At 41.2% G+C, this 15,691-nt stretch overlaps 1 protein-coding gene across 11 annotated transcripts in view; it reads left to right on the plus strand.

Annotated features, from left to right (window-relative positions):
- DLGAP1 (DLG associated protein 1) overlaps positions 1 to 15,691 on the plus strand; it is a 760,977-nt gene that overhangs the window by 499,308 nt on the left and 245,978 nt on the right. The window contains exon 1 of one of the 11 annotated variants that reach the window (XM_020888594.2): positions 7,395 to 7,537. The exons of the other annotated variants lie outside the window; for them this stretch is intronic. Coding sequence (XP_020744253.1) covers positions 7,487 to 7,537 — 51 coding nt within the window. The 5' untranslated portion in view covers positions 7,395 to 7,486. Of the gene's footprint in view, positions 1 to 7,394; positions 7,538 to 15,691 lie in introns of those variants that run through there. 11 annotated transcript variants of the gene reach the window in all.

Raw genomic sequence — 15,691 nt, forward strand, 5'->3', positions numbered from 1 at the left:
GACCCCATGGACCGTAGCCCATCAGGCTCTTCTGTCTGTGGGATTCTCCAGGCAAGAATACTGGAGTGGGTTGCCATTTCCTTCTCCAGGGGATCTTCCTGACCCCGGGATTGAACCCACGTCTCTTGTGTCTCCTGCTTTGGAAGGTGAATTCTTAACCACTAACGCCACCTTGGGAAGGCCGGCTATATTGCACTAGCTATATTGCCTTGTTTCTCTAATCTGTCTTTATCTTTTTATCCCTGTACCATTTCTTTGCTCTTTTTATTTAGTTTTTTATGTCTCTTTATTTACCTTCCTTTCCTTCAATTAGGCAGTTCAGTTCCTGTCTCACATCCTCTAAGTGTCTACCAGCAGCCTTCGTTTTCTCACTTTTTTGCCCAAGTTTATAATTCTGCTCTGTGGTCTTCCTTTACAGCCGCTGTAACTGCTTCATGAATTACTGTCTTGATTTGGGGTTATGCTTTCAATCTTCCTTGTGGCAACATATTTTCCCAGTGCATTTTTATTATTTACAAGAAATTTGTGGCTGCTGTTTTCCATACCCCCTATAGGACCTGCACGCATATTCCTTTTATGTCACTCTTATTTCAGTGAGTTTTTTAAGAGACTCAGAAGAAGTCAGGCATTCATTTTCCAAGTATTCGTGAATCAAGGGCTTCCTTTGCTGTTGCTCCAGTTACAAATTGCTTCTTTTTAAAAAAGTGTGTTTGAGTGTGGTAAAAGTCACATAATATAAAACATACTATTTTAACCGTATTCAACTGCACAGTTCAGTGGCACCAGGTACCTTCACATTGTTGTGCAACTCTCACCATCATCCATCTCCCGAATGTTTCACCTTCGTAAACTGAAACTCTGTCCCCGCTGAACACTAATGCCCCATTCTCCCTCCCCCCACACTGCGCCCTGGCATCCATCAATGTGCTTCCTGGCTCTATGAATTTGACTATTCTGTGAAAATGTTAGTTGCTCAGTCGTGTCCAACTCTGCAACCCCATGAACTGTAGCCCACCAGACTCCTCTGTCCATAGGATTCTCCAGGCAAAAATACCAGAGTGGGTTGCCATTTCCTTCTCCAGGGGATCTTCCCAACTCAGGGATCAAACCCGGGCCCCTGCATTGCAGGCAGATTCTTAACCATCTGAGCCACCAGGAAGTCCTTTCATACAAGTGGAATCAAACAGCATTTGTCTGCACCTAATGTCTATTGGGATGCATTTTTAAAGTTAACTTAATGTTTATGTCCGACAAATGGACTGTACCTTCTTTCTTTCCCCTGTGCTATCCAGTAGGTTCTCATCAGTTATCTTTTTTAATACTTAGTAGTGTATATATGTCAATCCCAATCTCCCAATTTATCTCACCCTTCCCTTTCTCGCCTTGGTGTCCATACATTTGTTTTCTTTGTCTGTGTCTCTATATAATATGATGCATCTGTGGACTCACACATCCTCTGACTCTCAGACAAACCTCAGTTTGTTTCTCCCTCAGTCACTTCATGGATGACTTCACAGGTTGCCAGTCACATGGGGACAGAAACGATAGTCATTTTTAGAAAGAATTTTTCTGGCCTTTAGTGAGATTTGCCCATTCACCCTCCACCACCTCTATTAGTTGCAGCCTTTCCACAGTGCATTACTCTTAAACCGAAGTCCTCACTTCAGGGGACTGTGTATATGACAGAGCTTTCTGAGCTCTACTACGGCTGGGGCCCCTTCACACCTCCTATTTACCAGCCACGTGACTATCCCTTCTCTCCTTGGCTCTCTGCCTGATGCAACCTTGGGAGTTTGTGGATGTTCTGCTGGTTTTGCTGAAAATGTGCTTTGTGGGTATTTCCCTTTATTTCATTGTGTTATTGTTTTTGTTGTTTGGAATGGATTCCAGGACTAGAAGTGAGAAAACTCAGTGGAAACTAGTCCTCTTAACATTTAAAAATATTTCCCTCCTTTTTTTTTTCTCTCTTCCACTTTTGTAGCTGATCGTTTTCTGGGGGTTTTCTTGTTGTCATTTAGTTTTTTTACTTGGAGGATAATTGCTTTACAATGTCGTGTTAGTTTCTGCTGTAAAGCAAAATGAATCAGTTATATGCATATAGGGGTCACCCTCCTCTTGAGCCTCTCTCCTGCCAGCCCCCCACCCCACCCCTCTAACTCATCACAGAGCACCAAGCTGAGCTCCCGGTGATGTACACCAGCTTCCCACTGGTTATCTGTTTTATACATGACAGTGTGTGTGTGTCGGTGCTCCTATCCCAATTCCTCTTGTTTGTTTGTTTTTTAATACAGATAACTTTGCAGAAGGAAGCTCAGGGTGTGTGTTTACCTATCAACCAAGTTAATCTTCAAAAATAAAATGAAGTCAGCTTAGCCTACTGCTCCTTCATAAACCCAGGCTGCTTCTTTTCCTGCTCAAACATCTAATAGCCTCTTCTAGATGCTGCTGCTTTGTCAACTCAAGACCATCAAGCTGTTTTCTTTTGGAAGATTCAGAAGACTTGTCCATCTTCATCTTTCTCTGGGAATTCCCCATAGTGAGTTTAAAACTAAAAGACAACCTAAGCAGATGTCTTTAAAGATGCCAAGAGTGTAGTAGCCCAAGCAGCTTCCGAACAAACCCTCTGCTCATAAGTAAAAGCCTATTCCAAGTGATCACTTTGCTCAGTACCTACAAAGGAGGCTATGATACTGTGATAGCAGATTTACTTAAGAAATATGGAGACACATACCCTAGGAAGCAGTGGGTTTGGACCTGAAGGAAGACTTAGCCAATTAGACAATGAACCAGGGGAATCAGGCAAAGACAGGAAGAAACAAAAGGGTCAAAAATAAATCTAGTCTGGTTAGGTCACCCAGATGGTACAAAATGAGTCTGGGAAGTCATGTAGGACTCTTCTAGTTGGGGTCCTAGAGGTTGTGTTTAAAATTTGAATCTTTACATCCTTGCTTGTGTCTGTAGGAGGGCAGGTGTAGGCACAGATGGTATCCACTTTGCCTTCTGAAAACATCTCTTTAGAGGAAATGAAAAGATAAATAAAGTTATCTTCATTTATCTTTTCAATGAGAAGAAAAGATAAAGAAAAGAAAGAGAACCAGTTAAAAACTAAGTATAACATTTCAGGTGAAAGAAACTAGTGACTGGGACTAGGATGGTGACAGCGATATTGAGGGAGGTGGATAGTTTCTCCATCTGACTTACGTCACTTAGTATAATAATCTCTAGGTCCATCCATGTTGCTTTTAATGGTGTTATTTCATTCTTTTTAATGGCTAAGTAATAGTCCCTTGTATGGGTTGGCCAAAAAGTTCCTTCAGGTCTGTCTATAACATCTTACAGATGATTTAAATGAACTTTTTGGCCAACCCAATATATATATATATATATATATATATACACCACATCTTCTTTATCCATTCCTCTGTCATCAGACATTTAGGTTGCTTCTGTGTCTTGGCTATTGTAAATACTGCTGCAATGAACACTGCAGTGCCTGTATCTTCTTGAATTATAGTTTTCTCTGGATATATGCTCAGGAGTGGGATTGTGGGATCATATGGTAACTATATTTTTAGTTTTGAAAATATAAATGTATGAGTCATCTGCATACAAGAGGTTTTCCTGGAATTCAGATTTCTCTTCATCGTGCTTCTTCTGCTAACCTTTCCAGTTTGAAGATCCTTTTCTCTGATAGAGAAAATGGTAAAGTTTGAGAGTCTGATGTTCAGCCCTCCTCCTCCTCCTCCTCCCCTCTGCTCCTCTCCCCTTCCTCCTCCTTCATCATCATCTGCTCACATTACACCATCTGGACCAAGTCTTGGGATTGTCCTTATTCTTCTATTTGTTCCAATTCATATGCTTTTTTTTTTTAATATGCTTTTTAAAAGGGCTTTTTTTTTTTTTTTTACTGTCCCTGGCTTTTTTATTCTTTCTATTATTTAATTCAAACTTCATTTCATTCTGGGCTTCAGCACTCTTGATACAGTTCTTGTGGAGGCTCATCACTTATCTATATTCTCCCTTGATTGCGAACCCATCTCTCATTCTAGAAACAAGTTCCTTTCATCTGAGCACTTCAAAACCCTCCTTGTTCAATTCTTTTGGTCTCTTTTAAAGGCTTTCTTCTTTTGTTCTCATCTTGATCTTGTGCTGTTATATCATCAGAATTAAGGTTTGCTGATCCTAGTTTCCTTCTTAAATCATCTGCCCTTTCTCATTATCTAATCAAAACAAGTCCCTCCTTCCTCTTTCTCCCCATCTTCCTCCTCTATCCCTCTCTTCTTCTTCCTCTTGCTCTCACTGAGATTTGGGATTTTTTTTTTCTTATTGAAAATTAGCCTTGATGAAACACCAGCACACAAGGTTCTTTAGATAGGTGTATATCCCATGAGTCCTCATGGATTTCCAAGTTTGAGGTTATCTTTACATTTTCCCCATCTTTGTTATATATGATAAATTCCATACAATAGAATGTTGTCTATTATATATAACAGAATTTATTATGTATAACAAATTCTTGTAATTGTCATAACTAATAATTGTATTATTTTGTTGTTGTTTAGTCACTAAGTTGTGTCCAACTCTTTGTGACCCCATGGATTGCAGCATGCCAGGCTCCCCTGTCCTTCACTATCTCCTGGAGTTTGCCCAAATTCATGCCCATTGAGTTAGTGATGCTATCTAACCATCTCATCTTCTGCCACCCTCATTTCCTCCTGCCTTCAATCTTTCCCGGCATCAAGGTCTTTTCCAATGAGTCGGCTCCTCACATCAGGTGACCAAAGTATTGGAGATCCAGCTTTTGCATCAGGGGGAGACTTGTTTTTTATTAGATAATGAGAAAGAGTGATGAATGAATAGTCATCCAATGAATATTCAGAGTTGATTTCCTTTAGGATTGACTGGCTTGATCTCCTTGCTGTCCTGTCCAGTTCAATTCAGTTGCTCCGTCCCGTCCAGTTCTTTGTGACCCCATAGACTGCAGCACACCAGGCTTCCCTGTACTTCAACTCCTGGAGCTTGCTCAAACTCATGTCCATCGAGTCAGTGATGCCATTCAACCATCTCATCGTCTGTCATCCCCTTCCCCTGCCTTCCATCTTTCCCAGCATCAGGGTCTTTTCAAATGAGTCAGTTCTTTGCAACAGGTGGCCAAAGAACTGGAACTTCAGCTTCAGCATCAGTTATTCCAATGAATATTCAGGACTCATTTCCTTTAGGATTGACTGGTTTGATCTCCTTTTAGTCCAAGGGACTCTTAAGAGTCTTCTCCAACACCACAGTTCAAAAGCATCAATTATTTGGTGCTCAGCTTTCTTTACGGTCCAACTCTTACATCCATCCATGACTACTGGAAAAACCATAGCTTTGACTAGATGGACCTTTGTTGGCAAAGTAATGTCTCTGCTTTTTAATATGCTGTCTAGGTTGGTCATAGCTTTTCTTCCAAGGAGCAAGCATCTTTTAATTTTATGGCTGCAGTCACCATCTGCAGTGATTTTGGAGCCCAAAAAAATAAAGTCTGTCACTGTTTCCATTGTTTCCCCATTTATTTGCCATGAAGTGATGGGACCAGATGCCATGATCTTTGTTTTTTGAATGTTGAGTTTTAAGCCAGCTTTTTCACTCTCCTCTTTCACTTTCATCAAGAGGCTCTTTAGTTCCTTTTTGTTTTCTGCCATAAGTGTGGTGTCATCTGCATATCTGAGGTTATTGGTATTTCCCTGGCACTTTCTTCCAAGGGACTCTCAAGAGTCTTCTCCAGCACCACAATTTGAAAGCATCAATTCTTTGGCACTCAGCATATATGTTGAGATAGCATTTGCAAACCTAAATAGTTTGAGATAGTATATGCAAAAATAAAATACACCTATTTAAAATATACAACTGAGTGGCTCTAGTATATTCACGGAGTTGTGTAAACATCACCACCACCTAATAGAAGAACATTTTCAGCACTCCAGTAAGAGACCTGGTACCCATTTGTATCCCCTTGCTAGTATACTGCCCCCAAGCTCAGGGCAACCACTGAGCTACTTTCTGTCTATAAATTCTGCCTCTTCTGGAAATTTCTTATAAATGGGATCATACACTATGTGATCTTCTGTGACTGGCTTCTTTGAATCAGCAAACTGTTTTCAGGATTCATCCATGTTACAGCATGTGCCAATACTTGATTTTTAATACCAAATAACATTCCACTGTATGGCTCTATCACATTTTTATATCTATTCATCAACTGATGGATTAAAACTGTTTCCGTTTTGAGGCTCTTGTCAGCAGTGATGCTGTGAGCATCTGTGTACAACTTTCTGGGTGAACACGTGTTTTCATTTCTCTCAAGTATACACCTAAGAGCAGAATTGCTGAGTCATTCAGTAACTCTCTGTTTAACATTTTGCAAATCTGTCATTATTGCTTTTTCTTTACCATCTCTCATTAGAAGCAGCCATGCTCTCATTTATTCAGGAGAGGAGAATGGGGGCTTGATTTTGTGTGGTGACGAAGTCAAGAAAGGTCTAAAAAGTCTTTAAGGCTGACATTGCTTTGCTCAGTAACGCTCTCCTTATCTACTGATTACCCAGGACTTGTCTTACTGTTGTGGTTGCACGTTTTACTTGGTAAAGCTGGATTTTAATAGATGAGACTGCTCAAGTTCTGTGAAGCAAAACACTTGAAAGGGGAAGCTGCAACAGCTCCTTTGCCCAGCTGGAAATGTAACACTTTTACTAAATAAGGTTCTTCTGGGATGATTTCTACAGAAGTCATTTTTTAGAAAATCAAAAGTATTTGCCCAACGCTTTCTAAAAGATGTTTAATTCATTTGAAGAGAATTAATGAATTGTTAAGGAATATGACTTTTCCCTAAAAGAGAATTTTATGTCCTAAGGACAGATGTCTATTGATGGTTTACTCCTGGACCCCTAATATCTCTGTCATTGCATCCAACACAATGTTGTGTGTATCTGTACACCTAATGTCAAAATTGTGAAATGCATCTATATTTCCATCATGGGTCAGACAAGCAAGTTTTGTTTTGTTTTGTTTTAAAGAAAATTGCAGAGATCAGTCCCCCACATAGATTTCTCCTTGACAAAAAATATATATAATCCACTGACGTGCTGCAAAGTGAATCAATAGCCCCAGATTCCACCAAGCTAAAGATGGACAGCGAGGTAATTTTGTTGGGACAGTGAACAGGCAGGTCATGATAACTGCAACTGCTCTGCCAAAGTGCATGGGCTTAAAAAAACATCTCCTCTAAGAAGTCACTTCAGTGTTCTTCTCTGGTGATAAGATCTGATTTCATTAAGTATCTTCATATGAATGAAAATGCAAAGTTTTGAGTCTGGAGTTGTGAGCCATCCACTCCCCACCTCCCAAGTTCTGTGTTTACTGCCTTACTCACCCACTTTGCATCGGCAAATCACAGGGAGAAGCTAAATGTTCTCTGCTGCTTTAGACCTAATCAAAGCTGAGATGAATAATGAACTTGCTTTTCCATAAAGACATTCTGTTTGGCATTTCAGCTAATAAGGTAAGCTAAGGGCAATTCTGGGCTATGGAAAACAAGATAAATAGTCTCTGTGTTTGCTTCCCGTGCTAATCCATAATTTTTCTTTTAACGTGCTGGAGTTACTTTCATGTTTCACAATGTCTGTGAATTTGGGATGAACAGTTTAATACAGAGTACCCTCCAGTGTACCCTTTTCCTTTGATTTGGTTGCTTATGGTACTGGAGGGGCTGAGGGAGAAATCCAGCTTTTTAGTAAGAACAGCATCTGTATAATAATAGTGTTATCATCTGTAGTGAAAAGTGAATTTAGCTAAAGAGCCACGTAGGTAGATACAGCAAAGACAGATAAAATGATTGAAGCCCTGGTGACTGAATGTATTTAGCGTGATGTGTTGTAAATTAACGTTGAATATGCTCTAAGGAAAGCAGAATACATACATCATGTTGGTTTATGAGTCATTTCATTTCTAAGTACATGTTATCCTAGAGAAGGTAGTAATTTTCAATTGCTAAAATTATTCCACAGCTCCGGTTTAGGTGGGTTTTATTTGGTGAGATTGTGTTTTTAAAACAGCAGCCTGCCGGTAATGTGCATTTTCCTTATTACTTTCTTGATTTACCGGAGCTGCAAGGATTTCTGTTTGTGTGGAAAATGTACTTGTTTGTCCCATGAAGTTCGGGGGATAAAAAACCATCAGATCCCTGTGAGATTTTCATGGCTACCTTAGCTACTCTATCTTAAAAACTAAAAGTGATAAAACAATTACTAGGTTGGGTTTTCTTTTTTGTGATCTAGCTTCTCAGGGTTTAACACAAGGATTTTTATTTTAGGCAGATCGGAGCACAAATCCCTGAGACTAGCAAAAGCTTAGCAAGATGGGGAAGAAATTACCATCTTTTCTTTTCTCTTAAGAACGACAAAAATGAAAAATGTGATTTCTGTTTTCTGGGCTCACTGCTGTGTCACCTGAAAACCAGAGTCTCTATTCTCTCAAAGTAGGTGACCTCAAAAGATATTTCAGAAGATCTATTCAAAACAGCCAAGTATGTGGGAAATTTTGGAGACATGGAAAGGAAATGGTTCTCTTCTTCCTACCTGACCTTCCCATTTTGTTTTTCTGCGTGGGAAACGAGCTGTGCCACCAGATATTTTTGTTTCGCGGAAATCTTTAAACATTGCAATCAGGCTCTTATAGAAAAGCAAGAATTTTTCTTCTCCCCATCCTCTAGATTGTTCGCAGTATCTGTTTTTCCTAGAAGTGTAAATGGGTGCTAAGTATACAGACAAGGACCAGCCACTACTAAAGACTGAGTTCCCTTTACATGTCCCCCTTGTTCCACCTACAAATTTTAGACATTTCTCTGGGGAAAAACCTCTACTTTAGTAAACCTATGAGAAGTAGGAGTGTAGCATTTGAGTCTATCACAGCTCATTTTTAAGAACATATGTTACCTAGTCATACTTCAAGGTTTTAAAATATGTTCAATTTCACGGCTCTTCTCTGCGTGTGGGACTCGGTTGGAAGGTCAAATATGGCGGGCTCTTTGGGGTTTGGGAGGTGTTCATTTTCTTTCCCTCTTTCCCCAATTTCTCTCTCATACCTCATCACTCCAGACCATCCTTGACTGTCCCCTGCACTTTTATTGTTTCTTTATTTCTGGTGTTTCCCCCCTGATATTTCCCTTCTCCCCAGCATCATCGGTCCAGAGCCTATGAGTTGCATTGTGTCCTTTGGAAAGTTGGAAGAAACAAACTAGAAAACTTTGATAACCTCAAAGTTGCTGTCTATTTTCTGTCATTTGTACAGTAAGAAAACTTTGATACCAGCGTGACTTTTTATCCACTACTGCTACCTAAAGCCAACCTGATGATTTCAAATGCAAAGTTTTTGACCAGCGTCCTCTTCATGATTCTTTGTGTCTACAATGTTTACCACTCACCCTTCAACGTGAGATGCAAAGTTCCTAGTCCTTTCAGGCACTCTGAGTGATGCCAGATGAAGGCGGGTGTTACCTACAGACTCACACATTAACTCCCTGGGTTAGTTAATTAATGGAGAAAATCTAGAGAACGCAGCAACTGTGCCTTCGCTCCCCACCCCCCACCCCCCACCACACACACAGCACAGACCACAGCGCAGCCATCCACTGAAGACAGTGGTTAACTGAGGCAGCAGCACGGTCACAGATGGCCCACCATCCTAACAAGTTCCTGGCACATGGCAAGGAGGCTTGAGCAGAAGGCGGCAGACAGATTTGTTCCCAAATACACGTGAAGCCCATTCTTGGAGACAATCAGAATTAAGTGGAGGAGGAGCAAAGATGAGAGAGGACTGGAATAACGCTAGACTTGGTTAATATCATTAAGGTTACCTCATTGATGCACACAGGCTGGCAGACTGTCTGCATTACGAAAGTAAGGTGTGTGCCTATGTGCATGATCAGTCATGTCCAGCTCTTTGTGATCCTGTGGACTGTAGCCCACCAGGCTCCTCTGTCCATGGCATTCTCCAGGACTGGAATGGGTGGCCATTTCCTGCTCCAGGGATGTCCTCAACCCAGGGATAGAACCTGCGTCTCCTGCATTGACAGGCAGATTCTTTACCATTGAGCCACCTGGGAAGAAGCCACAAAGGTAAGCTCAAAAGAGCATCTCTAAAACTGGCCTCCTTAACCTGCATTTCCTACTCTTATAAATAGGACAACTGTCTACCCCTTTTTTCCAACCCAGAAACAGAGGGGAAAACCTTCACTTTCCCCTCTACCTCCCCTCATATCACTTAAGGTAGACTCCTATGAGTTAGTCAGATGGATGAATGAAGGGGTGGGAATGTCACCAAGTCTAATAGACTCTATTTCTATTCACTTCTCTTCGTCCCTTCATCAGCTGCTGCCCCATTGAATCGCCATAGTTTCTCTCCTAGATTAGTATAAATAACTCCTATGTGGTCTTCGAGCCTCTAGGTTTCCTTTAATCCAATTCATTCTATGTACTAGAGTCCAAATGACATTTCTAAAATACAAATAGAATCAGTAAATCTTTTACTTACTAAATCCTTCAGTGGGTCCTCCATACTCCCAATGGTGGAGTTCAAGACTTCTTACCATGATTTACAGGGTGTGACATAATGGGGAACCTTTTTCCTCCACAGCCTAACTTCTCAACACTCCCTGTGTCCACTCTGCATTTCAGACACACTGATGTACTTTTCATTTTCTCCTGGGTTCTGTTCTCTCCTTCTCAGGGCCTTTTCATGAGCTTCTTCCTCTCTTATCTCTTGTATCCACTCTCCCCAAACTCCTCTCTTCTCTACTTACCCCTTTTCAGCCTTTTAGTCTTGGCTGAGATGTCTCTTCCTCCAGGAAGTCCTCTGTGACTGGCCATAGTTGAGTCCAATATCTCTCCATAATTCTCACCTATCTGTTATTTCCTTTTCATGTCTTACATAGAGTTGACTATTCCACTAGCCGATCAATTCCATGATGGTAGATATCTGGTCTCTTATTCACAGTCGTGGCCACAAACAAGCCCAAAGGAAATTCTGTCCGAACGCATGAATGGAAACTTGGCCTCTTAAATGACTTCATTAACTTTTGTTCTGATGAGGTTACAGAAACTGAAAGCAAGGATTCTCTGTTACTCATTCCTGCAAAGTATTCTGCCAGTGCCTTTCATATGCATTCTTTAATCTCCACGTTCTTATTCCCATTTTGTAAACAGGAGAACTGAGGCTCAAGTTGCCCTGAGTAACACTGATGCTAATGAATGGACCCCTCCAGTCTGTTTGACTCCTGGAGCCAGCTCTTTCTATCCACCACGTGGCCCCTTGCTGCCTTAGAGTAGGGGAAAATAAATTTAATCTTAAAAATGAATAGCTACCTGGAGAAGGAAATGGCAAACCATTCCAATATTCTTGCCCAGAAAATCCCACGGACAGAGGAGACTGGTGGGCTACAGTCCATGGGGTTGAAAAAGAATCAGATAAACTGAGCAACTAAACCACAACAAGAGAAGACATTAGCACTTAAGTAAGGATTCAGAGAATATATCACTCACAGAGCATATTTGAGGAAAATCCTCAAAAAAGTTGCCCATCAAATAAGCTAATCATAACAATAGGGAAAGATAAAGAATAAACAGTGGTAAGCAAAAAGCCGTACAACAATTGTAATTAAGCTGTAATGGATGATGATGACGTGACTGGGAATCTGTGACTTAAGTGATAGGTAAAGATTCTTGAAATAAAGGAGTCACATTTTCAGAGAAAATCTAATAAATGTCCAGAAACAGAAAATGAATGGCGAATGGTAGAAAAACCCTTGCTTTTTCACTGCCTGCCTGTTCATTTGCTTCCTAACCTCCCCTGGTCCATCCCGAGTGTATTTTTCCATCATTGTTAACCTGAAAGTACCTTCCTTTGTGCTGTATTCTTTCTTCTCCAGCTTTAGAGCTGGCTGGAGTTTTCTGCCTTTCTTGCTCTCTCCATGGTGAGAGTCACTGGGTCTCACATTTCTGCTGCATTTCCATTGTCCTTTTCAACACAGATTTTTCTCCTGGTCCTGCTCTGTGATTACTCTTTCCACAGCGCTTTTGCCTGAGCCCAGTTAGATCTCCACGTTCATCAGTCATGGCTTGACGTCAGACTACTTAGGGGGCTTCCACTGGCCTTTCAAGGGGCAGCAGACTGCTGCTTTTACCACCCACCCACTTCATCAGCGCTGCTCTCTGCGGGAGAAGTCGCTAGAAGTACAACTCGAGAAGGGGCGTATACAACTTCTGGGCAATGATCCATTTTGTGTCTGCCGTGATTGTCTTCAGGGTCCTGGGAATCCAAACCACCATACAGACACACATGGTCCCAAAAATGAAGGGACAATAATACATTGTCGTGTGAGGGGCAGAGGCTTTCAAGAGTGATGGAGCTCAGTTTGAAGGCTCTTTCTACTATTTCTCTATCTATGAGGACTTGAGATGTCATTTGACTTTTCTGTGCTTCAGTTTCCTCATCTGTTATATAGATAATAATGGTGCCCAGCTCATAAAATGTCTTCCTGGCACAGAGTAAGTCCTCTTCCACGTTGGTCATGTCGGTGGTTAGGGCAGGATGGAGGGTGTATATGGAAAAATGGCCCTGAATATGGCCCACCCTCACCCTAGAAAATTGTGAATGTGACTGTTGATGGCAAATGTGACTTCTCAGGTGCGACTATGCTAAGGATCTTGGGATGGGAAGATTATCCTGGAATAATGGATAATAATGCATGATAATAATGAGAGGACTCCATTCCCCTCAAGGGAACTACAAGGGTCCTTGTAAGAGGGAAACAGATAGAGACTTGACCGCAGGGGAAGGCCACGTGACCACTGAAACAGAGATTTGAAGATGCTGGGCTGTTGGTTTTGAAGTGGAGAGAAGGTGGGTGAGACAAGGACATGGACCCTCCACCTAGGACTTCCAGAGGGAGTTCAGGGTTGCTGATAGCTTGATTTTAGCCAAGTTAATCAGTGTGGACTTCTGACCTCCGGAAGTGTCAGAGAAGAAATGTGAGCTGTTTGAAGCCACTGAGTGTGTGTCATTTGATATGGCAGCCTCAGGAAACTAATACAGTGGTGATACTTCGAGAAATGAAAGGTGATTCCAGTAAAGAAAGGGGGTATTACAGAGGCTGCTGCATGCTGAGGGAGGTGGGGAGACCCTCTGCGTATTAGCTGTGCGCCTGAAATGTGGCCGGAGATGCTGCAGTGCCTGTGTTAAAGGAGGGCCAGGAGAAGAAGGTGGAAGGGTGTCGCCCGGGTGGGGTTTTAGGCATAACCAGAAGAGAGGTCTTGTGGAGATGGAGGTGCTGAGTGGTGGGCGAGGGTGGGATGTGGTGGGCGGGGAGGGTGCGGAGCAGAGGGCGGAAGGCCAGGCTCAGCAAGGAGTGTTCTATTCAGAAGAAAGCACGGATGGTTGCGGGAGTTCCCTGAGAAGGGGAAGAAATGTGGACTTGGAACAGATCCACAGAAACAAAAGGACCCATTTTCTGTTGTTCTCAGTGCCCTTTACTAATACTAAACGGCAGTCCAAAAAAGGCATTTTGAAAAAGACCTGCTGCGCTTTAAACCAAGTCGAGAGCAGTAGCAGGAGATCCGGTGCCTCCAGTTACATCTCCAGAGGGGCCCCACCCAGAGAGGCTCGGTCTGCAGTGAAGTTCTCAATTCTCCATGTATTGTCCCTAATCTGGTGCTTCCGGTAGAACACACTGCCTTTCCTCAAGGCCATGCGTCCACTTATGCTGTTTCCTCTCCCGTAACACCCTCTTCTCCCCGTGCCCAGCTGGCAGTCTGGACCACCATCCAAGTGTCAGGTCAAGGATGACCTCCTTGAAGCAGCTTTTGTGGTCATTGTACTGTCTAGTATGTATTTTACAGCAATGCCTTCACTTCATTGCAACCACACTTGAGTGCTTCTTGCTTCCCTCCCCCGACTAATTCCACCTTTCTCTCCAATAAAGATTGAGATCCCTGGGGGCAAGTAAGTCTATTAATACTTGCATCTTCTGCTCCCATAGTGCCTAGCATATAGGAAGCCCTCAATAAATATGAATGGTTGCTAAGAGGGTAGATTTTAAACATTCTCAGTGCAAAAATTTTTTTAAAAAATGGTGTTTAAGTGATGTGATAAGCTTTCACCATACTGAAAGCTATGCTGGTCACCATTTTACAGTATGTAAGTGCATAAAATCAATAGGTTATACTCCTTAAATGATCACAGTGTGATACATCAGTTTTAGCTCAGTAAAGCTGAAAACAGCATACACACAGAAAAGTATATGAGGGGGCTTTAAGAACAAAAAAATAAATGTGAATGGATGAGTGGGTGGATTTGTTCATTGTATCCAGTGGGCAGGTATCATGGAGTAATGAAAATCATAAAGTTCATGAATTCTAGGATCAGCATCTAGAGAAAGTAAGGTTTTTCTACCCTATTCTTTCAAAAGCAAGAAATTATAAGAAGAAGTAACACCAGAACTGTATGAAAGAGATATTAATTAATCCCCTTGCTGTCTGTTGTATGGTTCACACAACTCAAAATCTGAGCTAGAATTCAGAACAAGTTTTCTTGACTTCCAGATCCAATTTGCCTTTCTCCTACAGTAATGTTTTTAACCGCAGTAGGCTATCCAAAGAGAACAACAAAATACCATGTTAAATGTACACTGATTTATTTTCAAGTATAATAAAAACCACTAGTAGATTTTTACCTACTTGCTATATTTCAGATTTGAGGAAAAATTGTTTAAAATTCACAACTTTTTTAAAAAGATAAATGTGTTCAATGCATGATTTTAATACTATTGTTTATTATTGCTGCTACTATCTTTTTAATAAAAATGAAAAGTAAGAGCAGTAGTCAAAATGTCATATTCATATTTTGAGTAAAATAAACATACATGAATAGACTCACAGATATAGAAATAAAGCTTGTGGTTACCAAAGGGAAGAGAGAAGGAGGGAGGGATAAATTAGAGGTATAGGATTAACAGATACAAACTACTATATGTAAAATAGATAAACAACAAGGATATGCTGTATAGAACAGGGAATTACACCCATTGCTTATAATAATGGAAATGGAGCATAATCTGCAAAAATACTGAATCACTATGCTCTACACCTGAAACTAACACAATATTGTAACTCAACTATGTTGTTGTTGTTTAGTCGCTAAGTCATGTCAGACTCTTTTGCACCCTCCATGGACTATAGCCTTATTAGTCTCCTCTGTCCATGGGAGTGACTTGCCGTTTCCTTTGATCTTCCAGACCCAGGGATCAAACCCTGCATTAGCAGGCAGATTCTTAACTACCAAGCCACCAGGGGAGCCAGCTCAACTGTACTTCAATTATATCAGTTATATTCAGTTATCTTATAGGAATTAAATACATTACTAATAAATTATCAAGTGATTAAATATCTACAGCATCTACCCACAGCAAGCAATTCAAAAGGCCCAAGTAGTATGTCCAAGCCTCAAGTTTAAATTAGAAACTACTTTATCCTTATTCTACATCTTTTGAAAGGATTTTGTAAACTTTAAATTGCATAGTTAGTAAGCTCTAAGAGTTTACTCACTAGTGTGAACAGGAAAGGTGCTTCCCAGGTGACGATGGTGCTAAAGAACACACCTGCCA

Source organism: Odocoileus virginianus, chromosome 22 (assembly GCF_023699985.2).
Source record: "Odocoileus virginianus isolate 20LAN1187 ecotype Illinois chromosome 22, Ovbor_1.2, whole genome shotgun sequence".
Classification (NCBI taxonomy): Eukaryota; Metazoa; Chordata; class Mammalia; order Artiodactyla; family Cervidae; genus Odocoileus; species Odocoileus virginianus.